General features: G+C 51.4%; 15 protein-coding genes across 15 annotated transcripts; 6 read left to right on the top strand and 9 right to left on the bottom strand.

Annotated features, from left to right (window-relative positions):
• Positions 1-457: 457 nt before the first annotated feature.
• On the bottom strand, positions 458-1,623 carry F5J12DRAFT_11777 (uncharacterized protein). The gene is made up of 2 exons (XM_051738022.1): positions 701-1,623; positions 458-641 (listed from the first exon to the last, which is right to left on the bottom strand). Exons 1-2 carry the CDS (start codon positions 1,292-1,294, stop codon positions 516-518), a joined length of 720 nt encoding a protein of 239 aa, XP_051605554.1. The 5' UTR covers positions 1,295-1,623; the 3' UTR covers positions 458-515.
• Positions 1,288-2,158, top strand: F5J12DRAFT_11731 (uncharacterized protein). Its single transcript, XM_051738021.1, has 3 exons — positions 1,288-1,588; positions 1,645-2,092; positions 2,150-2,158. Exons 1-2 carry the CDS (start codon positions 1,393-1,395, stop codon positions 1,941-1,943), a joined length of 495 nt encoding a protein of 164 aa, XP_051605553.1. The 5' UTR covers positions 1,288-1,392; the 3' UTR covers positions 1,944-2,092; positions 2,150-2,158.
• Positions 1,662-3,816, top strand: F5J12DRAFT_11800 (uncharacterized protein). Its single transcript, XM_051738023.1, has 8 exons — positions 1,662-2,092; positions 2,150-2,255; positions 2,310-2,421; positions 2,483-2,493; positions 2,561-2,680; positions 2,739-2,850; positions 2,903-3,318; positions 3,381-3,816. The coding sequence occupies exons 1-8, from the start codon at positions 2,086-2,088 to the stop codon at positions 3,637-3,639; spliced, it is 1,143 nt and encodes a 380-aa protein (XP_051605552.1). The 5' UTR covers positions 1,662-2,085; the 3' UTR covers positions 3,640-3,816.
• Positions 3,727-4,452, bottom strand: F5J12DRAFT_710369 (acyl-CoA N-acyltransferase; the record flags this gene model as incomplete). The annotated part of the gene is made up of 5 exons (XM_051740644.1): positions 3,727-3,779; positions 3,831-3,959; positions 4,025-4,152; positions 4,218-4,302; positions 4,362-4,452. 5 exons carry the CDS (start codon positions 4,450-4,452, stop codon positions 3,727-3,729), a joined length of 486 nt encoding a protein of 161 aa, XP_051605551.1.
• A 162-nt stretch (positions 4,453-4,614) lies between these two features.
• F5J12DRAFT_791027 (uncharacterized protein) lies at positions 4,615-7,581 on the bottom strand. The gene is made up of 3 exons (XM_051743862.1): positions 6,286-7,581; positions 5,952-6,238; positions 4,615-5,902 (listed from the first exon to the last, which is right to left on the bottom strand). The coding sequence occupies exons 1-3, from the start codon at positions 7,568-7,570 to the stop codon at positions 4,784-4,786; spliced, it is 2,691 nt and encodes an 896-aa protein (XP_051605550.1). The 5' UTR covers positions 7,571-7,581; the 3' UTR covers positions 4,615-4,783.
• Positions 7,582-7,699: 118 nt separating this feature from the next.
• On the top strand, positions 7,700-8,546 carry F5J12DRAFT_733437 (uncharacterized protein). Its single transcript, XM_051741980.1, has 2 exons — positions 7,700-8,148; positions 8,207-8,546. The coding sequence occupies exons 1-2, from the start codon at positions 7,756-7,758 to the stop codon at positions 8,444-8,446; spliced, it is 633 nt and encodes a 210-aa protein (XP_051605549.1). The 5' UTR covers positions 7,700-7,755; the 3' UTR covers positions 8,447-8,546.
• F5J12DRAFT_791022 (like-Sm ribonucleoprotein) lies at positions 8,547-9,150 on the bottom strand. Its single transcript, XM_051743861.1, has 4 exons — positions 9,020-9,150; positions 8,865-8,966; positions 8,759-8,812; positions 8,547-8,706 (listed from the first exon to the last, which is right to left on the bottom strand). The coding sequence occupies exons 1-4, from the start codon at positions 9,131-9,133 to the stop codon at positions 8,683-8,685; spliced, it is 294 nt and encodes a 97-aa protein (XP_051605548.1). The 5' UTR covers positions 9,134-9,150; the 3' UTR covers positions 8,547-8,682.
• Positions 9,151-9,172: 22 nt separating this feature from the next.
• On the top strand, positions 9,173-10,213 carry F5J12DRAFT_11362 (U1 small nuclear ribonucleoprotein C). Its single transcript, XM_051738000.1, has 7 exons — positions 9,173-9,209; positions 9,261-9,312; positions 9,360-9,419; positions 9,472-9,639; positions 9,691-9,798; positions 9,851-9,916; positions 9,977-10,213. Exons 1-7 carry the CDS (start codon positions 9,204-9,206, stop codon positions 10,036-10,038), a joined length of 522 nt encoding a protein of 173 aa, XP_051605547.1. The 5' UTR covers positions 9,173-9,203; the 3' UTR covers positions 10,039-10,213.
• On the bottom strand, positions 10,010-11,879 carry F5J12DRAFT_11470 (uncharacterized protein). The gene is made up of 7 exons (XM_051738010.1): positions 11,690-11,879; positions 11,427-11,633; positions 10,847-11,371; positions 10,783-10,799; positions 10,512-10,719; positions 10,385-10,462; positions 10,010-10,339 (listed from the first exon to the last, which is right to left on the bottom strand). The coding sequence occupies exons 1-7, from the start codon at positions 11,756-11,758 to the stop codon at positions 10,157-10,159; spliced, it is 1,287 nt and encodes a 428-aa protein (XP_051605546.1). The 5' UTR covers positions 11,759-11,879; the 3' UTR covers positions 10,010-10,156.
• Positions 11,880-12,066: 187 nt separating this feature from the next.
• On the top strand, positions 12,067-13,403 carry F5J12DRAFT_886926 (amidohydrolase 2; the record flags this gene model as incomplete). The annotated part of the gene is made up of 4 exons (XM_051747168.1): positions 12,067-12,270; positions 12,326-12,390; positions 12,453-12,876; positions 12,936-13,403. The coding sequence occupies 4 exons, from the start codon at positions 12,067-12,069 to the stop codon at positions 13,401-13,403; spliced, it is 1,161 nt and encodes a 386-aa protein (XP_051605545.1).
• A 22-nt stretch (positions 13,404-13,425) lies between these two features.
• On the bottom strand, positions 13,426-14,906 carry F5J12DRAFT_932613 (Quinolinate phosphoribosyl transferase; the record flags this gene model as incomplete). Its single annotated transcript, XM_051749557.1, has 6 exons — positions 14,364-14,906; positions 14,174-14,314; positions 14,042-14,118; positions 13,882-13,989; positions 13,563-13,853; positions 13,426-13,508 (listed from the first exon to the last, which is right to left on the bottom strand). The coding sequence occupies exons 1-6, from the start codon at positions 14,564-14,566 to the stop codon at positions 13,426-13,428; spliced, it is 903 nt and encodes a 300-aa protein (XP_051605544.1). The 5' UTR covers positions 14,567-14,906.
• F5J12DRAFT_791009 (GPI-anchored small secreted protein) lies at positions 14,699-15,647 on the bottom strand. Its single transcript, XM_051743860.1, has 3 exons — positions 15,395-15,647; positions 15,115-15,344; positions 14,699-15,058 (listed from the first exon to the last, which is right to left on the bottom strand). Exons 1-3 carry the CDS (start codon positions 15,557-15,559, stop codon positions 14,890-14,892), a joined length of 564 nt encoding a protein of 187 aa, XP_051605543.1. The 5' UTR covers positions 15,560-15,647; the 3' UTR covers positions 14,699-14,889.
• A 55-nt stretch (positions 15,648-15,702) lies between these two features.
• Positions 15,703-17,456, bottom strand: F5J12DRAFT_11394 (survival motor neuron interacting protein 1-domain-containing protein). Its single transcript, XM_051738003.1, has 6 exons — positions 17,259-17,456; positions 16,994-17,194; positions 16,781-16,940; positions 16,301-16,729; positions 15,899-16,251; positions 15,703-15,843 (listed from the first exon to the last, which is right to left on the bottom strand). Exons 2-5 carry the CDS (start codon positions 17,137-17,139, stop codon positions 15,901-15,903), a joined length of 1,086 nt encoding a protein of 361 aa, XP_051605542.1. The 5' UTR covers positions 17,140-17,194; positions 17,259-17,456; the 3' UTR covers positions 15,703-15,843; positions 15,899-15,900.
• F5J12DRAFT_11590 (uncharacterized protein) lies at positions 16,989-18,462 on the top strand. The gene is made up of 5 exons (XM_051738017.1): positions 16,989-17,431; positions 17,493-17,839; positions 17,892-18,068; positions 18,188-18,381; positions 18,430-18,462. The coding sequence occupies exons 1-4, from the start codon at positions 17,250-17,252 to the stop codon at positions 18,256-18,258; spliced, it is 777 nt and encodes a 258-aa protein (XP_051605541.1). The 5' UTR covers positions 16,989-17,249; the 3' UTR covers positions 18,259-18,381; positions 18,430-18,462.
• F5J12DRAFT_11443 (uncharacterized protein) lies at positions 18,402-19,406 on the bottom strand. The gene is made up of 2 exons (XM_051738007.1): positions 19,229-19,406; positions 18,402-19,174 (listed from the first exon to the last, which is right to left on the bottom strand). Exons 1-2 carry the CDS (start codon positions 19,253-19,255, stop codon positions 18,695-18,697), a joined length of 507 nt encoding a protein of 168 aa, XP_051605540.1. The 5' UTR covers positions 19,256-19,406; the 3' UTR covers positions 18,402-18,694.
• Between the last annotated feature and the right edge of the window lie 143 nt (positions 19,407-19,549).

The raw sequence follows: 19,549 nt of genomic DNA, 5'->3' as shown, positions 1-19,549 counted from the left end.
CGACTGCGTTCAGAAAGGCGGCAGATGCAGCGTGATGGTTATCTCCCGACAAATCGGGGTGGTGTAGGTCATTCGGAAGGGAACCTGCGCCTTGAGGAGGCACGTCTTTACTTGTTACGCTGTGTGTGTCCCCCACTGCATCGTCCTGGTACGGTCCTAGGTGTATTGGATGGCCGTGTTCCGTTGTGTCCGTCAGATGGCTACCTTTCTTCCTTTTCTTTTTGCGTTTCTCGTCAGAGGCCTCATCGTCATCCCTGGCAAGCTTCCGTCGCGACGTCTTACGACTCTGAGATTGGATAAATGCATTGTTAGCCTCACCGACGGCGAGCTGCAATGCCCGCTGAATGTCGGATGAAAGGCCAAGGCTTGTGTCGCCCATCCAGAATAACAAAGTATTTAGGGTGGGCCGTCGGCGACTTGGATGAGGGCAAGCGCGAAAATAAACTGACTACGCATAGATCGGTCGACCGCTCTCATTCCGGGAAGATCCTCGGACCGAAATATTACCATATTTGTCAATAGTCACACTCCCCGCCTCCCTCCATCTCCATCTCGTCCGCCTCCTCCTCGTCAAACCACCCCTCCTCGTCCTCATTAATGTCATACTGTTCGCTCCAGTCACACAGATCATAATCAGCACCCTATACAATGATGAGTCCGTCAACACCGCCGCATTCATCCACAGTGCTCGTTGACGCACTTCCAACAGACCGTAAACGAACAACTCTTTTATCCGTCTTGCAAAGTCAGCGCTCAGCTCCTCTGGAGACTCCTGCACACCTGCTGCTGTATCTCTCATGTCGCTATCACTCTCGTCCTCTTCTGGAATAAATTCGTCCTCTTCTCCACCTCCTTGGCTGCGCTTGAGATATCTCATTCTCTCGGCTTCTCTCTCTTCCTCGTACTCTCCTAACAAGCTTCCCAGTTTCCCTACTTGCTGCGGCACCCCGTCCAAAAATCTTTTGTTCGCCCACTCCTTCTCGTCTTCAGCAGCTCGCTTTCCATATCGCTCACGCCCTGACCACAAGTGCGGCCACCGAACCTTGGCCGACTCCAGCTCGAGTTGCTTTGGTGCAGTTTCTGTGTACCTTAGCCGACGGTTCCGCATCTCCGGTATGAGGCTACGCTGTTTCGGCGTCGTGACCAGCCCGAAGCTCGTAATCAGGTGTGGCGGTATTTGATGCAGGAACTTGCGCAGGAATTCGACAGGTGAGTTGCTTGGGAGCGGGCTGTAGTCCAGAGGCAGACCGAGATATGATAGCAATACGAGATCGCTGAAAGTGTTGCCATCCATGTGGTGAGATTGCCGAAGAGAGGAGTAGACTCGAAGGTTAGGAGTGTGCTTATGTAACCGATCGTCAAGTACTGGTTGTCACAGTAATCAGGATTTGTATGTCTCAAGCTCCGAGCTCTGTTCTAATCTCATGCCAGTGGGACCAATGCAAGGTTTTATTGCCAAGTCGTGACGAGCTCTTGAATCACATCCGGGTGGAGCACATTATGCCCATGATGCCCATGCGCAAGAATGAAATCCTCCTGATGAAAAAACTTGATAAGGAGAAAACCCGAGCTGCAACAATGATTCCAGGCTAGTGACAATACATCTTTGCTGTTTTCAGTCTTTATCAGACTTAAGGTGTTCAGGTGACGACAGTCGGGCAGATGCTTCACCGACACTTGAATGGCCTGGCTCGGATGACGAAGGTGGTGGATCACGTCCCCAAGAACACCCACAGGTAACTGTGCTGAACCACGACAGTTCACCTCCCCGTGACAGAGGCTCGACATTCTCAACGGGGTGGTCACAGGCACCCCAAGCTGTGATGGAGTCCCACTCAGAGAATCTGAACGATTCTCAAATGTCGGGTGGATGCACACATCAGAATTCCATGCCTCAGACACAGGCAACCTACCATAGTCAAGGTACGGATTCGAGTCAGTGAAGGAATTGGATTGTATCATACATTCAGTCGAGCTGTATCTTACCACACCCGATAGGTGTCACTCACTACTGGTAATAGGATAGCTTGATACTCCTTGATTTTCCGGTGGCTTTTTTCTGGTTTGGCTTTGTGGTGTCCTACAATGTTATGTATGTAAAGCTGCATCGACCTACTTGATTCAGCTCGATGGACTGCGACATTCATAGTTTCAATGGCCACTGCAAATGAAAAGCTAAATGTTGAAGGTAACAACGACGAACCGGCGGTCCCTGATGTTCCGAAGGATCTCCTGTTGATCATCTTCATTCATGGGTACGTTCAAGACCGAGTATCTGCTCTCTCCCAGTCATAAGTCTCGAATCACAGGTTCAAGGGCACCGATTCGACCTTTGGGAGCTTCCCCTCCAGACTTGAACACATCCTCACCGAAACTATGGACAATGTAACCGTTGAATGTATCGTCTTTCCGGCTTACGAGGTTAGTCGCCTGCTATCTTCCTCCGAACCGCGAGAGTGTAAGTATTGATGTATTTCCACAGACCAAGGGAGAATTGGTGGGTGAACAATAACCTTTACTTCCTAGGATCCCGCAGAATTGAAATCTTCGTTTGCCCAACGGCTGCGCAGACTGCGGCCGTCGAGCGTTTCGTTGACTGGCTCACAACCCTCACTGTTCAGAAAGAGGTTGCTCATGGCGGAGGTGCCGGAGCTGCCAAGATCGTCCTTTGCGGCCACAGGCAAGTTGAAATTTTGATCGCTATTCACCTCAACCCTCTCCTCACGGTGCTGAAATAGTATGGGCGGGTTACTAGCAGCCGATGCACTCTGTGCTTTGATTAAATCAAGACCTGACGAGGGTGCCCCACTGTGGTCAAGAGTTATCGGTTGCATCGCTTTCGACACACCCGTAAGCCTCTTCGGCCGCCATAGAACCCCACTTGAGTACGCTGTATCCTTAGTATTTAGGTCTGCACCCTTTTGTATTCAAGAACAGTGCAACACGAGCAGCAGAGGCCGCAGATACTGCACGCACCGTTGTCTCGGACGTGCTCTGGTTTATGGGGAAAAATCGGGATTCACCACAGGCCAAGTCGAATCCATCTCTCCCCCAGATTGCCCCAGCAACAGAGTCAGAAAGTACCTCCAAATCTACTGGATGGGCACGTTGGGCACCTTCAGCCTATGTAGTAGGGGGAGCTATCGCCGCTGGTGCCGCAGCAGGAGCTGCGTACTGGCGACGTGAAGATATCACATCAGGGTACAATTGGGCATTCGGGCATATGAAATACGTGGGTACTCTTTGGGACGGGGAAGGAATGACAAAGCGACTAGATAATTTAATGCTCGCCGAAAAGCAAGGAATAATCTTTAAGATGTAAGCCGCTTTCGCCAAATCTCAAGCTTTTATTCGCTAATCTACTTGTCTGCCTTCTCAAGGTTCTATGTACTGCTCCCGCCCTCTCTTCCTTCATTCCCCTCCCCACGAACATTCGTCGTGTTGCCTTCCCGTTCATCTCCGGCTTTCTCCAACTACATTATCAGTAAGAACTCGGTCGCGACGGATGAGATACAAGCGCACACGGGCTTGTTTGAACCAACTACAAATGATGGTTATTATGAACTTGGACTCGAGACTGCAAAGATAATTTGCGAGGCGGCGGCAAGAAGCGGGATGCATTCTACTGTACCCACATGAGCGAGTCCATGCACAGAGAGTTCAGGTCAGCTACGGCAGTGTCATAATGCGTTACATCCTATACGTCCACATGTCCATATATCTGTATTATGACTGGTTGAATGTTAGCTGCATAGCGTATGCATCTTCACCGTCGGCGTCTGTAAACTCGTAAGTTTACAAGTTTTGCCAGCGTCATTCATAAGACGCACAATACTTCTCCTCGATGCTTTTAACAGTGAAACCCAGGGTGTCCCGATAAAGACTAAGAGCGGCACGATTGGATTTGCGTACATGCAGCGACACGTATGCGGCACGATAGATGGTCGACATGGCCTCCTCTACATGATCCATCGAATGATGATGAGTACAGCAAGGCGGTCAGAGGGCAGCATAAACGACGCACGGGATTGCAGCATCAACTTCTTAGCCAGCCCTAATCGCCGGTATGATCGTAGCACTGAAATCGAGGTGACGTGTCCGTGAGGCACTTGCTCACTTTTTTCTGGGCCATCGTGTTCCTCGGGTTCCTCCCTATGTGCAGTCTTTTCAGTGACTGGATACTTCTAGGGACGTACGGTCAGGCTGAGGGTGCTAACATTTTGGCCAGTATGTATCCGACTACACGCCCGTGCTCCTCCGCGACGTAGGATAGGGATGGCCATGTTAGTGCATGATAAAGATCTGATATTCCACAAAAAAATTGGGTGTATAATCAAGCGATGGATTGGACCGGAACGCACAGTACTTCATGGTATAGTTTTCAGGAAGGTTGTGCAGATTACAGGCCTGCATGCCTGGGAGGTCTTCCAGCCTTGCTTGTCGAATATTCATCGGGAGACGTGTATCGGCTCGTGGAGGAGAGAGTGAAACCTTGAAGTTGTCTGGCAGATAAGCTCTTTAAAAACGCGCTTTACAGCAACTTGACGACTCCGTTACACACCGCGTCTGGAACCCAAACCTATGCAGTGAACTGAGTGAATCGTGAAGCAAAATGACCCAGATTATATTACTCCAGTGCGGTCGATGTACATACATTCAAAGCTAATACAGCCTACAAAAACAAAGCTAGAGATACGAAAGCAATGACTGTCCCAGCAGTTAATGTTTACCATGAATACGTGCAAAATAAGGGAAACAATTCTACATACGACTTCTTTGATCATCATTGCTGGCTCTTCGTTCCGGTACTACTCGAGTCGGGCAGATTACTGCTACTTGCTGCGGAGTTGCGTCCGAAAAGAAGAGAAGTGGCATACAACTCGGCAGCATTGAGAGTATTCCTTAAACTTCTTCTGACACTCCGGCCCCTCCCTTCTGGCTCACGTGGGTCCGAGCTTGCATTGAAGGCAGGTGGGGTGCCAGGAGAGCTGGCATTAGCAGGCGGCGTTGCGATAGGAGTAGGGGATTCAAGATGAGGCCACGGGACAGGGTTGTCTGGCAACACCAGCGGGAGGGGAATGGATTGGTTCTGTCTGTAGCGTGCTTCAAGCTGACTCCCCGCCGAATGCATCACCTGCGCGATTCCTTGCGTTGCCCCATGAAGGGTATACGCTGGAGTAAATGCGCGATTTCCAAATGACGGTGGTAATTGGTTGAATTGATTGCTAGCACCACGACCATGCCCAATCTCAGCGTAGTTGTAATCCGGTGTCAGCGCTCCGTTACTTCGAGAAGATGAAGCAAGGTCCTGATATGTACGGAAGAACCCAGTTCCGTTGGACTGTGCTGTCGCTGCGCTGCGGTTAGATGCAACCTCGCTCGGTGCTGGGGAGGCGGAGGTTTCCACAACGGGCTGAAGCCCGAATCCTCGCTGCCGGTTTTGCTGTCCACCAGAGGGTTCTGGGGCATGGTGGGTGTGGTGGGTGATATAATCGGTGGGGGTATGAACAACAAATGGCTCTGTGGTGGCAGAGGGAGCCGATCTACTCGGGGACATTGGATTGTGTTGTACGGCAATGCTGGAATGCCGCGGAGTAAGCATGGGCTCTACAAGACGGTCACGGGTGGACGGCTGCCCTCTTTGAATGGCGGGTTGGAAATGGAACCTCCTGTCATACATGAAATCGTCGTCAAGGTCGTCTTCATTCCCGGTCTCCATGTCCACGTCATGGGGAACCTCGACAAAACTTTCATCAAAGTCATCCTCGTATTCTGTTTCCTCGTCATCTCCTTGCATCTCCTCCGTAATGGTGTTAAAGAGATCCGTAAGAAACGATCTGAGTTTCGCGACACCGTTACCCGAATAAACGCAGAATGACATTCTCTGGCTCACGTTGAACTCCTGCAGGTGGAAGTGAAGCTAAGCTGGGGAGGGGGAATAAGACACGGACCTGGGGCGGTTGCCTACAAAATTGCTGCAATTCGGGCTTCCGGAAAGAGGGTATGCCAGTGAGACTCAAATGCGTGAGCTTGTGTAGTTTTTGAAGCAAGAAGTGAATAGCCATGACAGAGATTTGATCGCAATACGAAAGGTGAATGCGCTCGAGGGTGCTATGACGCTCCGCAAGCGCATAGATAGCCTCGTCCGTCAAGTTACTGACCCGTACGAGGCCAATACGACGAAGCTTAGGCAAACTTGCCAGTTCAAAGACGGACATGTCGGTTAGAAGCGAACAATCTAAGACACTGTCAGTGTGTCAACGATCCGAAAGGAAGTAGACTCACTCGCAAAATCGACGTAGCGTAGCCGAGTGCAACATCTAGCGAGAGATTTGATGGAACGGTCGGTGATATTGACGGCATGACCGAGGTGGAGGTAGTGAAGATGTCGTCCAAGAATGCACACACTTTCCACTGCTCGATCGGTGAGTAGGGAGCACTTGGACAGGACAAGACTCCGAATTTTAGGTGCATGTGATACGATACCCTCCACCGCATCATCCGTTATAAGCGCACAGCCTGTGAGATCTAGCATACGAAGATGGACCAATGCCTTTGGGAGGACTAGCGGGGGTAGCTCATCCAGTGCTCTCGGGATGATGAGGGGAATGGTTGTGTCCCTGATTTTGGTTGGGGCCGGGAAGGCAGCGTCCGTTAGCTCTGAGCAGTGAGAGAGCCTAACCTCGCGCAGGTGAGGGCAATGAAGCCATAGATCGCGAACGGGTGTATTCGTGATGTGTTTGCAATTGTTCAAGTCGATCTCTAGCAAAAGAGGGCATGCTTTGGCAATGGCAGAGACGGACGGGTCGGTTACCTGCTCCACACCACTTAGCTTGACGCGACGAAGAAGTGAGCATTCGCGAGCGAGGGAGAAGACGCCTTCGTCTGTGACGAGCTTGCAACCAGTCAAATTAATACCCTGTAAACGTTTGGAGACGGCTGTTAAACCGGAGATGACATTATCGGTCGTTTCGACGACGCCGGTGAGGTCGATGGCGATTAGATTGGGTAGCCGGGTGAGAACGCGTAAGAGGGCGGCCTCGGAGATGGCAGAGCAGTTGACGAGGGTCAAGCGCTCGAGGCGATCGCACTGTGCTAGACGGGAGAAGAGGACGTCTGTGAGGTCGGGGCTGAGGAACAGGAAGTTTACACGCTTGATGAAGCGTGCGTAGGTGAAAGATTGGTCAGGGAGGTTGAGAATGGTAATGATTTTGACGAGGGTGGAGATGCGAGTCAACGCGGGCCTATGCCACAGTAGCTCGACGGCACACTCGCACCAAGCACGCGAGACGAGCATGGAGTGATAGAGATCTCTTGGAGAGTGGAGATGCTTGAGGATGTGTATGAGGATTTCAGGCGGGAGATGGGTCATGGGAGGACGAGCAGAGACCAGATGGGTTGACCTCGGGGATGACCACTGAGCTGGGCTGATGCCGGGCGGGGGGTCGTCGTCGCGAGAGAAGAAGGCTGATTTGCAGGGGTACTCGTCGTCATTTTCGGAGAGCGACGTGGTCGACTGCGACGCCGACTTGATGCGATACACAATTCTCGATGGTCGTGCTGGGGCCATCGTTCAGCGAGCGAGCGAGCGAGCGGTGAGGGCGGCTTACTTATGGGCTATGACAGCGATGGCACGTGGGAGACCATTTCCTAATATGGCACACCCATGTGGTACCCTCTCATCGCAAGGCAGCCTCGTGTCTGAGCCAGGCGTTGGCTTGCATGCCCTCGGTCAAACTCGTCAAATAACTGTTCATGATACCATCAGACAACGCCAATTCATCTTCTGACCACAAATCTGTATCCAAACTCCAAAAACTTGCAGAAAAACTCATCACTCGTTCATCTCCCGCTCCCTCAGTTGTGCCCCCATGTGGTCCAGATACCCAGCAACCCAGTTACCTCGTCGGCGCAAACCTACCTCCCCCTGGCCCAGCGCACTACGCCGTCCGTCGCGCTTTGTGGCTCACACCAACAAAGACACCTGAGCATGCCCCCTCGTCTCCGTCCCGCCTCCGACTCGAACAACTGCTCAGTCAGCCTGGCGCTGCCCGTAGCGACGAAGCTTGGAAAGGCGGCGTACAGAAGGTGTGGAAGGGTCTCGTCGGTGGCGGAAGACTGCGACGCAGGCTTCCTATGAATCTAGTGGTACGTGTGCTTTCGTCACCAATATGCAATTACGTCTCCTTATTCCCCCCGTGTATAGATCCAGGTCATACATGCTGGTTGGCTACGGGACCCGGAAACATGGCCTGCCGGTGCAGAAGTGCCAGAGTCTGACGACGACCCTTCTCACAAAGCAGCTCCTCCATCCCCTCTTCCAAGACTCACCAGTCGACAAGAATCATGCCTGGCAACGTCCAAGTCAGATGACAAACCATCCGTGAAGCATTTTCACGACATTGGAGAAATGCGTTCCTCAGGAGTGGCTGCCGCAGCGCATTAGCCACCCACATAACGGATAAACGACCGAATGCTGTACGATCGACGCGTCGAACTTGTATGATCATGTAGTATATCCCTGTCACTGCCTCTGATGTATGAAGGGCGTCGTTGCTCAGTGATGTGTCCAACAGTCCAACAATGTCATGCTCGGAGATCTAATGTACAACGTGGACTATGTGACATGTTCCTCTCTGGCCATGTTCTAAAATATATACGGCAGAAACATGGCGAGCATGATCACATTCGGGACGGCGGCGACACCTGCGTGATAGAGGGTGAACGTCTGCGTGCGAACAGAACAACACTTACTTACCAGGATGACACCGTCCCCTCGGACAAAGAGCATCTCCATTTTTCTCTTCGCGACCTGTATTCGTTGGTGTTAGTGACCAGATTTGCAGTGGAATGGGGTGACGAGCCTTCACTGTGCCCTGGCCCTCAAGGGTTCCATCCACAGCATCTACGATCATGACGGTTTCCTCGACATCGCTGAGGATGAGATTCATGTGACCGTCATATGCCTATCAACGACACTCAGCAAGGCAGCGAAAACGGTCCAGGGTGTATGACTCACGTGTAGGACGCCGCTCAGCTCGCGATCACCGCGAATCTTCACAAAGACGCGTTCGCTCAGCGATAATCTTATGAGGTCAAACGGCTCTTGTATTCCTGTCGACGAGGGATCCATGAGTACTAGTGTAAGGGGCGGACAGGATTAGTCAGCATCGTTCCACGCGTCTTTCCTCCCAACCCTCACGATGCCAGTGAGTACCCAAGCCACATTGGCTCTATGCTCGCTCACGATTCACCACCAGAAACATTACTGTGACTATTGTGATGTATTCTTAACGCACGACTCTGCTTCAGGTAGGTTGAAGAGCTCTGCACATGTTCCTCATCCTCATCACACCCAGTGCGCAAGGCCCATAACAGCGGGCGTAACCACCTGGCTAATGTACGGGACTACTATGCTTGTGAGTCTCGTTTTGCAGTTCACATGAGCACCGCATTGATCAGAAATTTCAGCGCTTGGCCACGACAAGGCGCAGAATATCATCGACCAAATTACCGCAGCCTATGAGAGCGGAGGAGGGCCTCCCCCCGGAGGGTTCGGATTCGGACCACAGCATCTACTTGGTTCTGCCCCACCCTTTGGCGGAGGACCTCCACCGTTCGGCGGACCACCCCCGTTTGGTACGTGTCAACATCCCCGAGCTGCGTATGTCTTTCTCACCGAGAATGCAGGTCGTCCACCATTCCCGCCTCCCATGCCTCCTGGAATGGTCCCACCTCCAGGTGGTGCACCACCTTTCCCTCCCGGCACAATGCCTCCCCCAGGTGCCTTCCCAGGCGGTAAGTGTGCAAGGGATGATTTCACTACACCAAACTCATCAATGTGATGAAGGCCCGCCACCATTCCCTCCCAACGGCGGTCCCCCGGGTACTTCCATGCCTCCGTTCCCCCCTACTGGTAATTTTGCCCCACCTGGAGGAGTTCCTCCCCTCAACCCAAGTAACGCACAACCTCCAGCCGATGGTCCACCACCCGGCATCCATCCAGACAGGTTGCGAATGATAAGCAGTGGAAGATGACGGTTTGGGATTTGGATGGTCAATAGTATATCACCTTTTCATGTTGTATTCCCTCAAAAAGTCCCTTGGATAAAATTACTATGACTGAGCGAGTAACCTTGTACACGATAATATGCTATCAGGTTGGTTTATGGTAATCTAGCTTTTTTGCAAAGGCCTCGCTGACAGGTGTCAGTGTTGCACTGGAGACCTCGACGCAAAACTGGACTAAACGGCCATCGTCCAGCATCTGGTGGATATCTTGTTTCGCATGTTTCTGGTGGTTATGCGTCCATAATCTGTTGACAACCTTCCGTTTCGACTGATGACCGTGTAGCCGGCTGCGTGAGTCGGTAGGATGACTTACTTGATCATTCATAACGGACCAGACAGGGAACAGACGGGTAAGGGTCCATGTATGGGCACCGATATAATACCAAATATCCTGACAGGGTCGATGTGATAAGATTGATGGAAGCGCACTTCAGGCTCACCTTTTTCGCTGACAAGATGAAAGTATGGAAAAAGGGACGTGTTGACAGGTTGTTGATAATGTATTCTGCCGCCGATAAGTTGTCCGATTGAGTGCCCCAGTCAAGCAATAGAGAGGCGGAAGGGCAGTCCATCGTGAACGGTTCATAGACAAACGCCATGTTGTCAACAATCTGTACGCGGAAGCAGAAGTCGTCCATCTGCGAGAGGCTAGTAATTGTGATGATGGTTAGTGCACCCCTTTTGTTACTACTATAGATGTGGCGAACTGACCTTTCTAGGGAGTACACCTGGGTTTGATCAATTCAATGCTCAGTTGCTACAAAGCAATGCTTACCATGTCTTCAGAGAGGCCCAGCCGCTGTTGAAGCCCTTGCCACGGTATCGGGCATACGACCTTGGCAGATTGTGGAGCACGGTTCGTAGACATATTCCAATTCTCATCTGCACTCAGTGAGGATGGCTTGAAAAGGGTGGACACAGGTGACCTATCCTGTGGAGGTGCTCGTGGAGACAATGGTTTTGGAGGGCTTACGACGGTTTGCGGAGTGCGGTTCGTGGCCATTCGCCGACTCCCATCCACAGTCGGCGTAGATGGCTTGAAGAGGATAGACTTATGCCGTGGGGATGCACGTGAAGGAGACAATTTTGGAGGGCTTTGGGGTAGCTTTGCGTTGAGTCTCACGATTGGAGTAGACGGCGGAGTTGTGCCCGATGGCTCGAGTCGAGGCGTCGCGAAACGTAGAGAGACACCGGAGGTTGATAGCACCGGGCTAGCGTTCTTGGATTCACTCCCTTGCACCCCGACGGCCGGACGATGTGGGGAGCTCCGAGCAGACACAGACAAATCATCATCTTCAGGCTGACGAATGGCCTACTAAGAGATACGCATCAACTGTCATGGACGATCTGCGTACCAACTCCTCTACGAGGTCTCGTAGTACACGTTTCACGCGCTTCAGTTTCTGAATCACCACATCATTCGCTGCTGATCGATTGTCATGGTTCCGACGTTCGAGTTCAGCAACACGACTCTTGTACAGTGTTGTCTCATGGGTTGAGTCCACGAGGGCTTGGTTGAACTGTTCCCCAATGTGCACAAGGGTTTGCACGACGCGTGAAAGCTAGACTGCAAGATGAGCAACCGATGCCGGGGCAAAGGGATATAATAATGCTCGACCTCTTCCTGTGCTTCGTTCATCCTCGACCGTGGTGTCAGGACAGCGACGTTCGGTTTGCTGGATTCCATTTCCACGAGACGGACGACAGGTTTCTTGCAAGATCCAAGCTGGTGGCTTTCGAATCAAGGGAGAGACGGATGAGATCAAACACACGCAACCCTTTCACCTGTTACATACCAACCATGCTAGATGACATGGCATAGGCAAGTTCCTGTGTGTCACGTATAGGTAAGTATCTCCAGATGTGTGGGTTCGACAGATTTGTTCCGGCTGTCGGGTCTCACCCATTCATATCCAACCATCAATATTCATGTTTGGCCCAAAAACCATCCCTGCTTGCAGGCCAGGCTTATCGATATCCTCGACCAGACGTACAATGTCCTCCACTCGACTCTCGCCATCCCCGACGCCCATCGTCGATGTACACACCCACGTATACTTTCCACGCTACGCTGCCGAATTACGTGCACGCAGCTCAGCTCCTCGAATTTTGACCCGGACAGGTGCAGACGGCAAGCCTGAAGAACGGCTCCTGATATTAGATGGAGAACCAGGATCAGGACGCTCCGTCGGTCCTCAGGTGGGTTCCGGAGTTATCTATACTCAGCGGCATTCCGTTCATCCCTGTTGGACAGTACTGGAACAGGGAAGAAAAGCTTGAGTTCATGAAAAGACACCATATCCATGTTTCATTCGTAAGGTCTTGACCCTTTCAGACATTTCACTCCGCATCACCGGCCTGACTTGACTCCGTCACTCAAGCTCAGCAAACCCGTGGCTTGATTTTCTTCCTGCGGAACGCGCCAACACTCTTGCTCAGGCGCTTAACAACGACCTCGAGGAATACTGCGCGTCTTCTCCAAAGGCGGATGGGTTCCCGGGTTTGAGGTCCATCTATGGTTTCGGCCTCCTGCCTCTCGTCCCGCACATTCCGATTTCCTCAGTCATCCAAACCATCGAGCAGATCAAGACATTGCCGCACGTATCAGGCGTTATAATGGGAACGAAGGGTATCGGTAACGGCCTTGATGATGACGCGCTGGAGCCAATATGGGAGGCCATCGAAAGCGCGGGACTTGTGGTTTTCGTTCACCCCCATTATGGCGTAGACACTCAAGCCTTTGGCAACAAGCCGAATGGTCACGTACTTCCTCTTGCGCTTGGTTTTCCATTCGAAACCACCATTGTGAGCTCTGACTCCTGGTTTGTCTCGGTCATCCCAGTTCTGACAACACGCGTTGCAAGACTATAACCAGGTTGATTCTGGCCGGTGTGTTGGATCGTTATCCAAACCTCCGGCTTCTTCTTGCTCACTCAGGGGGGGCTCTCTCTCAGCTGTCCTCTCGTATTGCCTCGTGCATTGCACATGATCCGGTGGTGGCAAAGAGACTGCAACACGATGCAAGGTACTATCTTGGGAAACTTTACTTCGATGCCGTCGCATATGGTCCCGAAGAGCTTGGTTTTGTAAGCGAGACCATCGCACGCGCGGAATCGTACAATGCTACAGGCTCATACAATGCGGACGCTGGGAGCACAAGGATGTTATTTGGTACCGATCATCCATTTTTCCCGCCCCTAGAAGGGAGTCAAAAGTGGCAGAGTGTCGAGGATAATATGAAGGCTATTCGAAACGTCCGTGGCTGGAGCGAATCTACCCAAGCGGACGTTCTGGGGCACAATGCATTGAGGTTATTCAACTTGAAGTGTTGAGTAGCCCTCGTACATCGTAACGTCATCCTGGTACCTGAATTTTCAGGCTGAAATCTATGTGCGGTACGGACTGATGGACTACGCTTGTGCTCAAGATGTCGATTTCTATTTTAAAAATGAGTACCGAGAACAATAAAAACTGAGTCGACTCCAACTCACCATCAATCACTCGCTCGTGTAAGTTGGCTTCTGTAATGTTTCCGCTCGATTCAAAGAGAAATTTACGTTTGCCTGCCCACTTGTCTTTCAACTTGCGAGCAACAGTCACGAGTTCTTCGCCTTCGATATTGTCGAGCATGATGATGTCGGCACCCGCCTCGATCGCTTCATTTGCCTCAGCTTCTGAATTGACTTCCACGTCAAGAAGCAAGCTGAATCCCCCGACAGAACGCGCTTGCTTGATGGCGGCAGTGATTGACCCTGAATTTGGGACTGGTTGGCCACTGGCTTCTAAAGAATGTGAAGATTCTAGACCCACCAGTCGACCAAATGTGATTGTCTTTGAGCATGATCATACTAGATAGATCGTGGCGATGGGGATCAATTCCACCAACGATCATTCCGTACTTCTCGACGAGACGGAACCCTGCAGAAAGTGAGGCGGAATGGATGACTGCAGACTTATATCATCTTCTTACCTGGCGTGGTCTTCCTCGTGCCCGCTATGATACCTTTGTAACCATATCCTACAGCCAAATCCTTGATCTGCTTCGACCTACGTTTCCACGTTTCTTAAAGACAGGTCGAAAAGAAGTAGATCTGTGGCTTACTTTGTTGCAATTCCACTGCATCTGGCAAGCAGGTTTAGCGCTACGCGTTCTCCAAGGAGGAGATGCCGGGCTTTGCCTCGAACGGTGGCAACGTGTTTGATGGGCTGGAAGGTGTCTCCCTCTTTCATGTGCCATTCCACCCTACAGGATGATCAGTCTGATGCTCACGCAGAGATATCTATTTACGTACTGGCAGCCGAGCTGATGGAAGATCTCAGTGACGAATGGACACCCTGCCAAAACTGCAAGCTGTTTTCCCTTGCCAAAGAGAAATGCAATTCTTTCAGCCTCTCCAACGACGTAGCCACCATAATCGAAGGCCGGCGTGTCCTCAGCGAGCCAGTCACCGACTTGGACCCTCCAACTGGGTGGCAGCAAATGTTCAAACGACATGATCACAATTGCCAACTTGGCTTGTGAGAATCTATCCAAGTCACACAGAGGCAATAGTACCCGCGTGATGCCAAGCACGGTCGCGACTCAGATACTCACCGGTGCACAGTTAGTGTCATGGAGTCAGCATGTCTCTCATCTTAGCCTTGTAGCTGTCAACACGTAAATTACCACCATCGTCCAACAAAAGTCAACTGCCAGCAAGTCCTGCACAAAAACGTAAAGTACCTAATACGCAGAGCCGTTCACCAAAGAAAAGAACGAGTGTGAGGACAAACGAGGGATTATTAGATTGACACCTAATAGTCCACAACAAAGTTCAATCAAAACGCAGTGGTAATGAAGGCAGTCAGGGCAGCAAGGGCAGCGAGTAGTCCAGACTGGGTATCGACTCCTGGAAGTGCAGCACTCGAGCTAGTAGGCGTGGTGCTCGTGTCCGAACTGGCAGTGCCAGCCGACGTAGTGGTAGCACTTGACGTCAGGGCAGAGATACTGGACCTGTGTAAGGAACGGTCACGTTTCAATAAAATTAGCAGTAAGTAACTCACGAAGCAGATGTCGTGCTTGTAGAGGTACCCGTGGTTGTCGACCCAGTAATGCTGAACTGATCGGATTGAGCAAGCAAGCTATCAAGGTGTTCGGCATCCTGAGCAAGGTTGACACGGAACCCATCGCCAGTGGGCCAGCCCCCACTGGGAGGGTTGCACTGAATCGTGCCAACGGTACCGTCAACGAGGGCATTGAGTACCTGGTTATTGATAGGCATAACAGTAGTGTTCTGCGGAGGTGTAAGGGAAGAGATATTAGGAATTGCTGTAATGCGCTTACAGTGTTGGTTAACACGGCTGTGAAGTTGAGTGGGTCGGTGGAGACACGGTTCCATGTCAAGTAGTTGGGACCGGAAGTGGTCCAACCTTGCGAACCACCGGGAGACGTGACTTGATAGGCAAAGGCGGAAGAAACGCTCAGAAGGATGGCGGCGACAACACGCATGGTGGACAGACCCACTACTGAGTTGGAAGGGGAAAAAAAAGTTGTAGTTTATACTCGCGGGGAGGGATTCAAATAGCCCGCTTGGCAATGAAAAGCCTGATCTGGCCACGAAGCGAACAGCCCTGTAAACGAATAGTTCCCACGGCAACAACCCCTTCGAGTAAACCGATCGTTGAATGCATGTTTGCCGCACGGTAAACGAGTAGGCCACAGGTCCAGGTTCAAGGACTAAACTATGGATGTGCCCAGTGCATTAAGGCTACGGGAGTTGGACAGGCGACTTGCTGGGACAAGTTTTGCTAAGGACACAAAAGACCAAGCTTTGCCAAGTGTACGTACAATTACGACAGTGACAAGACATCTTCGGCGTCTGTCCAGAGATCCTTTTGACCCCAGACACTGGCAACTGCCGTAAATACCATCCAACATGACGCGTCCGAAATTGCTTCCGCCGCCTCGACGCGGTCTGCGTTCTTCAGGTCTCGCCGTGTCTGTAAAATCCCAAGGCATGCACGCGCAAGATTGCGGAGGAGACTCATTTCGTCAGCTGACACCGTGTCCTCCACCTTCGTGAGAAGTGAAAGCATCCATCGCGCATGACTGTTGGTAATAATCGTTGAAGCGTCGTCGAAATTTTGAAGGTGGAGGTTAATCCAATGCGCAAAGTACATGAGAAGGTGAATGGACATTCGCTAACGTGCTCGTCAGTGGATGGTCACGAAAAACGAAACGACGCCTCACATGATCGATTCCTCGCAAGCGACTTGGCGTGGCTTCCCGGGGCATTAGTTTGGCGTCCTCTTGCTGAGCTTGATCCTGTAACATCGAAATAGTAGCGAGGTTGTTATCTGAGGGTTCGGTCATCACCCGAGAGGGCAGATTCGCAACTGCAATGGTTTGTGTATCATTACCGGGAGTTTCAACGGGGTTCTGCCCGCTGGGAGGAACAGTGTCGATTCCTTGGCCTGCATTTCTCAGACGTTCAAGAACAACCGACGTGTTGTGTGAGGGCTTGGACTTTTTGCGCGACTCTGCTCGAGCAGCAGGACTCCACTCCGATTCCGGTCGGCCAGCCAGAAACTTCCACCACGCCTCACGGTCCTTCTTCTCCGGGATTAATGACTGGATTAAACTGCTATGTCGGACATGTACCGTGGGTTGCATCATGTTCTGGATGTCATTGATGGCAGCTCGCCCCGATAGCTTAGAAAGTACTCGCACCTTTCTGAGGTTACGGAAACGAGACTGGAAGATGTCCCGCCACTTCTCACATGGTAGTACGCCCTTTGCAAGCGCGCTCAGGGGAAGAACAGGAGGACGGACTGATTCCTCGTAAGGATTGTGTGCCCTTTTAATACGTGGTAAACGGCGCGCATCTCGTCTATAAAACGGATCAGGAGGGTACAAGCACCCAAGGGTAGGTGACGTATGAACCTGACGAGAAAGAGGTATTGCATTCCGTCTGCGGGATCGCCATTGAAATCCTCTGGAAGATTGGCTACTGGCAGTATCTGCTTTCCCGGGGCAGGTTCATCCAGGTCGGAATCTTCTGGTTCCTCCCTCTTGCGTTTGTTAACCATCCTGTCGCTTGAGCTCGACGTACGGAAAGGCCATCGTGGGAAATACCACAGTTCACTGAAGAAAAAAACCAGGGCGCTGAGTGATTTTGTGCTAGTTCAGACAATCGACGATGGCACACTCAATGGACGATGAAATCGACTCAGAAACCTTGCAAGCCCAGATGGACTTGTCAATGTCCTTTGCGCACAACCTCGTGACATCATGGTTGCAATCTACTCAGGTGGCACAGCCGCACTCAGGTATCTCCGATGCAGAGCGTATACTAGAAGAAGAGCTGCGACGACCTCCAAGGTAGGTGCAGCATGAAGAGTAAAGAAAGCGTTCTGATCGAACAATCCTCGTGATTTGTCAGGTTGGGAGTTGGTGCACCCGCTCCCGTGGCCAGTGTTACAGGCCGGGATGCTGCTAAACTGCGACATCGACTCGCGAAAACGGGTGATAAGGCTTTGGCATCGATGGAGAGGCCTCTTCAGTCGGATCATAAATCAGATGAAGATGAAGAAAAGGGCAAGCCAACGAAACGGACAAAGAGAAACGACCCATTTGCCATGCCAGGGCACAAAAAGCGCAAAAAAGTAGGCGACGCGTCGAACAAGTTGTCGACGCCTGAATCGAGCCATCCGACAAATGGGGCCAAACTACGCGACAATGACCAAAACGCGCCAACGGAGAAATTTTCTGGAGAACGATCTATCCATGGTTAGAATATAACCTGCAAATCCTTCAAATTCATGGCTGACGAAATGAGTAGTCACTGGCTTACCAACAACAGGCGTAACACTAGCAACATCGGTAATAGCAATGTCCGGTCCCAGTCCGACCCCACAAAGTTCTGTACCTCAATCGGACCCCACACCCAGTCAGGATTGCACCGAAGGTGGTGACAAAAGTAGTGCACTGATTCCTGATACTGCTTTACGATCGACCGGTACGTCCGGTGTAGCACATACCACTTGACTCCCCTTACTCATCACATGGAACGCCTTGGAACTCCGGTTCGGATGCGTACAAAATTGCTGACCATGACACCACCTCGTGGTCAGGAAGTTGCCCCACACCATCTCCCGTGTCCGTCCAACACAGCGTTTCTAGCAAAAACGATCGTCTTTCTTTGCTGAATCTTGACGGGCCCGTCGGCAACTCTACCACCCCGAATATTTCCAGAAAGCAACGCAGGCGACGCAAAAAGAAAAAGAATGTCATGATGGGTACCGGCACGGGAGCCACTTAACACCCACATAGTACGTAAATTTGGATGTTGCGTTTCGAGGTTTACCTAGTTTTCATAGAACATGATTTCCAAATGCGTCGTTCGGCCGTTGGTAATGTGACCTACATGCGTGAGATCCAATTCATTTCGAAAGTGGCTCCTCCGAAAAACCACCAACAGGGTTCCGAGTCCATGGTCTTTCCTCAGCAGCGATACTGGATATGGTCCGTTCACTCGACGAGGAGAGCGAGGTACTTGTTACAAGGCTAATGGTATGACACAATCCGCCGAAATCCAAAGTACATAAGATGGAATAAGTTAGGTCTGTACAGTGTATCGTTATCTTACTTTGTCCTCATCAGGCTTCCGGTCCGAACTAACGACTTCCCACTGTTATAGGACGTCTGTCGGGAAGAGGATCTCCTCGAATAACCCCTACTGGAGTGTCGGCTACCACTTGGTCGATAATGATGATGTCGACTCGGCCTAGGAGATTGTGTGGGCGACGCTACACGCCGAGAAACTGCGCTCCGTGTAGCGTGTTTGGAGCTGCGGTGGCGGGTGTCGGATCTATGAGACCTTTTTTTCTCCTTTCCAAAGAAAAAGAAAGAGAGGCCCAAGGGAGACTTGGCCCCTTTCTTGGATCGACGAGCTGCCTTGCGTTCTTTTTTCCGTTCTCGGACAGCTTTGGCCTCTCGCATTTCGGCTATGCCTTTCTTTCTGAGGCTCTCGTTTCCGCTGAACGTAGCCCGCCACTTTACTAGCCAGCCGTGTACTGTTGATGCTTTTGGCCTACTTCGCTTGCGCCCATCTGAGTGATAGTGCTTGGAGGTGGTCAGCCGTATTCATGAGACAATCGAGTGAAGCGATACGCTTACAGATGACTTCCACTCGATTTGGAACATGTAGTGGTGCGATGGGCGTTTCTGGGGACGGCAGAGATTATAAGATGTATTTGTTTACTGGGAGAAGAGCACTTGGGTGTCTATTTATCTATCCTCATACATATAAAAATGCTTCCGTCCATGCTTCAATCACATTTCGGGCAAAGCCGATCCCAGGGTGGGGTCGTGGGGAGGGCCTCCGTTCCAATCACCATCCAGATCATTCCTTGGCTGGCTGTGTTGAATCCCCTCTAATTTATTTTCTCTTGAAAATACATCATGGATGGGAGAGGAGGCTAGGCCAGTGCTTGTACA

Source organism: Pisolithus orientalis (genome assembly GCF_024613125.1).
Source record: "Pisolithus orientalis strain OTSU chromosome Unknown F5J12scaffold_1, whole genome shotgun sequence".
Classification (NCBI taxonomy): Eukaryota; Fungi; Basidiomycota; class Agaricomycetes; order Boletales; family Pisolithaceae; genus Pisolithus; species Pisolithus orientalis.
Note: the sequence above shows the minus strand (reverse complement) of the source record. Positions and strands in the feature narration are given on the sequence as shown.

Coding starts and splice junctions, on each gene's coding strand:
- F5J12DRAFT_791022 (XM_051743861.1), bottom strand. CDS start 9,133: ATGGATCCCTCGTCGACAGGAATACAAGAGCCGTTTGACCTCATAAGA. Junction 8,813..8,864: donor AGGGCCAGGGCACAGTGAAG/GCTCGTCACCCC, acceptor CAACGAATACAG/GTCGCGAAGAGAAAAATGGA. Junction 8,707..8,758: donor GAGGGGACGGTGTCATCCTG/GTAAGTAAGTGT, acceptor TCTATCACGCAG/GTGTCGCCGCCGTCCCGAAT.
- F5J12DRAFT_11470 (XM_051738010.1), bottom strand. CDS start 11,758: ATGGAATCCAGCAAACCGAACGTCGCTGTCCTGACACCACGGTCGAGG. Junction 11,634..11,689: donor TGAACGAAGCACAGGAAGAG/GTCGAGCATTAT, acceptor CTTGCAGTCTAG/CTTTCACGCGTCGTGCAAAC. Junction 10,340..10,384: donor GGTCCGTTATGAATGATCAA/GTAAGTCATCCT, acceptor CACGGTCATCAG/TCGAAACGGAAGGTTGTCAA.
- F5J12DRAFT_11731 (XM_051738021.1), top strand. CDS start 1,393: ATGTCTCAAGCTCCGAGCTCTGTTCTAATCTCATGCCAGTGGGACCAA. Junction 1,589..1,644: donor AGCTGCAACAATGATTCCAG/GCTAGTGACAAT, acceptor TAAGGTGTTCAG/GTGACGACAGTCGGGCAGAT.
- F5J12DRAFT_791027 (XM_051743862.1), bottom strand. CDS start 7,570: ATGGCCCCAGCACGACCATCGAGAATTGTGTATCGCATCAAGTCGGCG. Junction 6,239..6,285: donor ACGCTACGTCGATTTTGCGA/GTGAGTCTACTT, acceptor ACAGTGTCTTAG/ATTGTTCGCTTCTAACCGAC. Junction 5,903..5,951: donor TTTGTAGGCAACCGCCCCAG/GTCCGTGTCTTA, acceptor TTCCACCTGCAG/GAGTTCAACGTGAGCCAGAG.
- F5J12DRAFT_791009 (XM_051743860.1), bottom strand. CDS start 15,559: ATGCGTGTTGTCGCCGCCATCCTTCTGAGCGTTTCTTCCGCCTTTGCC. Junction 15,345..15,394: donor CAGCCGTGTTAACCAACACT/GTAAGCGCATTA, acceptor ACACCTCCGCAG/AACACTACTGTTATGCCTAT. Junction 15,059..15,114: donor ACAAGCACGACATCTGCTTC/GTGAGTTACTTA, acceptor ACACAGGTCCAG/TATCTCTGCCCTGACGTCAA.
- F5J12DRAFT_11777 (XM_051738022.1), bottom strand. CDS start 1,294: ATGGATGGCAACACTTTCAGCGATCTCGTATTGCTATCATATCTCGGT. Junction 642..700: donor TCGTTTACGGTCTGTTGGAA/GTGCGTCAACGA, acceptor ATCATTGTATAG/GGTGCTGATTATGATCTGTG.
- F5J12DRAFT_733437 (XM_051741980.1), top strand. CDS start 7,756: ATGATACCATCAGACAACGCCAATTCATCTTCTGACCACAAATCTGTA. Junction 8,149..8,206: donor GGCTTCCTATGAATCTAGTG/GTACGTGTGCTT, acceptor CCCCGTGTATAG/ATCCAGGTCATACATGCTGG.
- F5J12DRAFT_11800 (XM_051738023.1), top strand. Junction 2,256..2,309: donor TTGATCATCTTCATTCATGG/GTACGTTCAAGA, acceptor CTCGAATCACAG/GTTCAAGGGCACCGATTCGA. Junction 3,319..3,380: donor CAAGGAATAATCTTTAAGAT/GTAAGCCGCTTT, acceptor TGCCTTCTCAAG/GTTCTATGTACTGCTCCCGC.
- F5J12DRAFT_11443 (XM_051738007.1), bottom strand. CDS start 19,255: ATGTTCCAAATCGAGTGGAAGTCATCT. Junction 19,175..19,228: donor AAATCGAGTGGAAGTCATCT/GTAAGCGTATCG, acceptor ACCACCTCCAAG/CACTATCACTCAGATGGGCG.
- F5J12DRAFT_11590 (XM_051738017.1), top strand. CDS start 17,250: ATGGCACACTCAATGGACGATGAAATCGACTCAGAAACCTTGCAAGCC. Junction 17,432..17,492: donor GAGCTGCGACGACCTCCAAG/GTAGGTGCAGCA, acceptor GTGATTTGTCAG/GTTGGGAGTTGGTGCACCCG. Junction 17,840..17,891: donor TGGAGAACGATCTATCCATG/GTTAGAATATAA, acceptor CGAAATGAGTAG/TCACTGGCTTACCAACAACA.
- F5J12DRAFT_11394 (XM_051738003.1), bottom strand. CDS start 17,139: ATGGTTAACAAACGCAAGAGGGAGGAACCAGAAGATTCCGACCTGGAT. Junction 16,941..16,993: donor CAATACCTCTTTCTCGTCAG/GTTCATACGTCA, acceptor TCCGTTTTATAG/ACGAGATGCGCGCCGTTTAC. Junction 16,252..16,300: donor GCTTGCGAGGAATCGATCAT/GTGAGGCGTCGT, acceptor CGAGCACGTTAG/CGAATGTCCATTCACCTTCT.
- F5J12DRAFT_11362 (XM_051738000.1), top strand. Junction 9,420..9,471: donor TGTACGGGACTACTATGCTT/GTGAGTCTCGTT, acceptor CAGAAATTTCAG/CGCTTGGCCACGACAAGGCG. Junction 9,917..9,976: donor GCCTCCGTTCCCCCCTACTG/GTAATTTTGCCC, acceptor CACAACCTCCAG/CCGATGGTCCACCACCCGGC.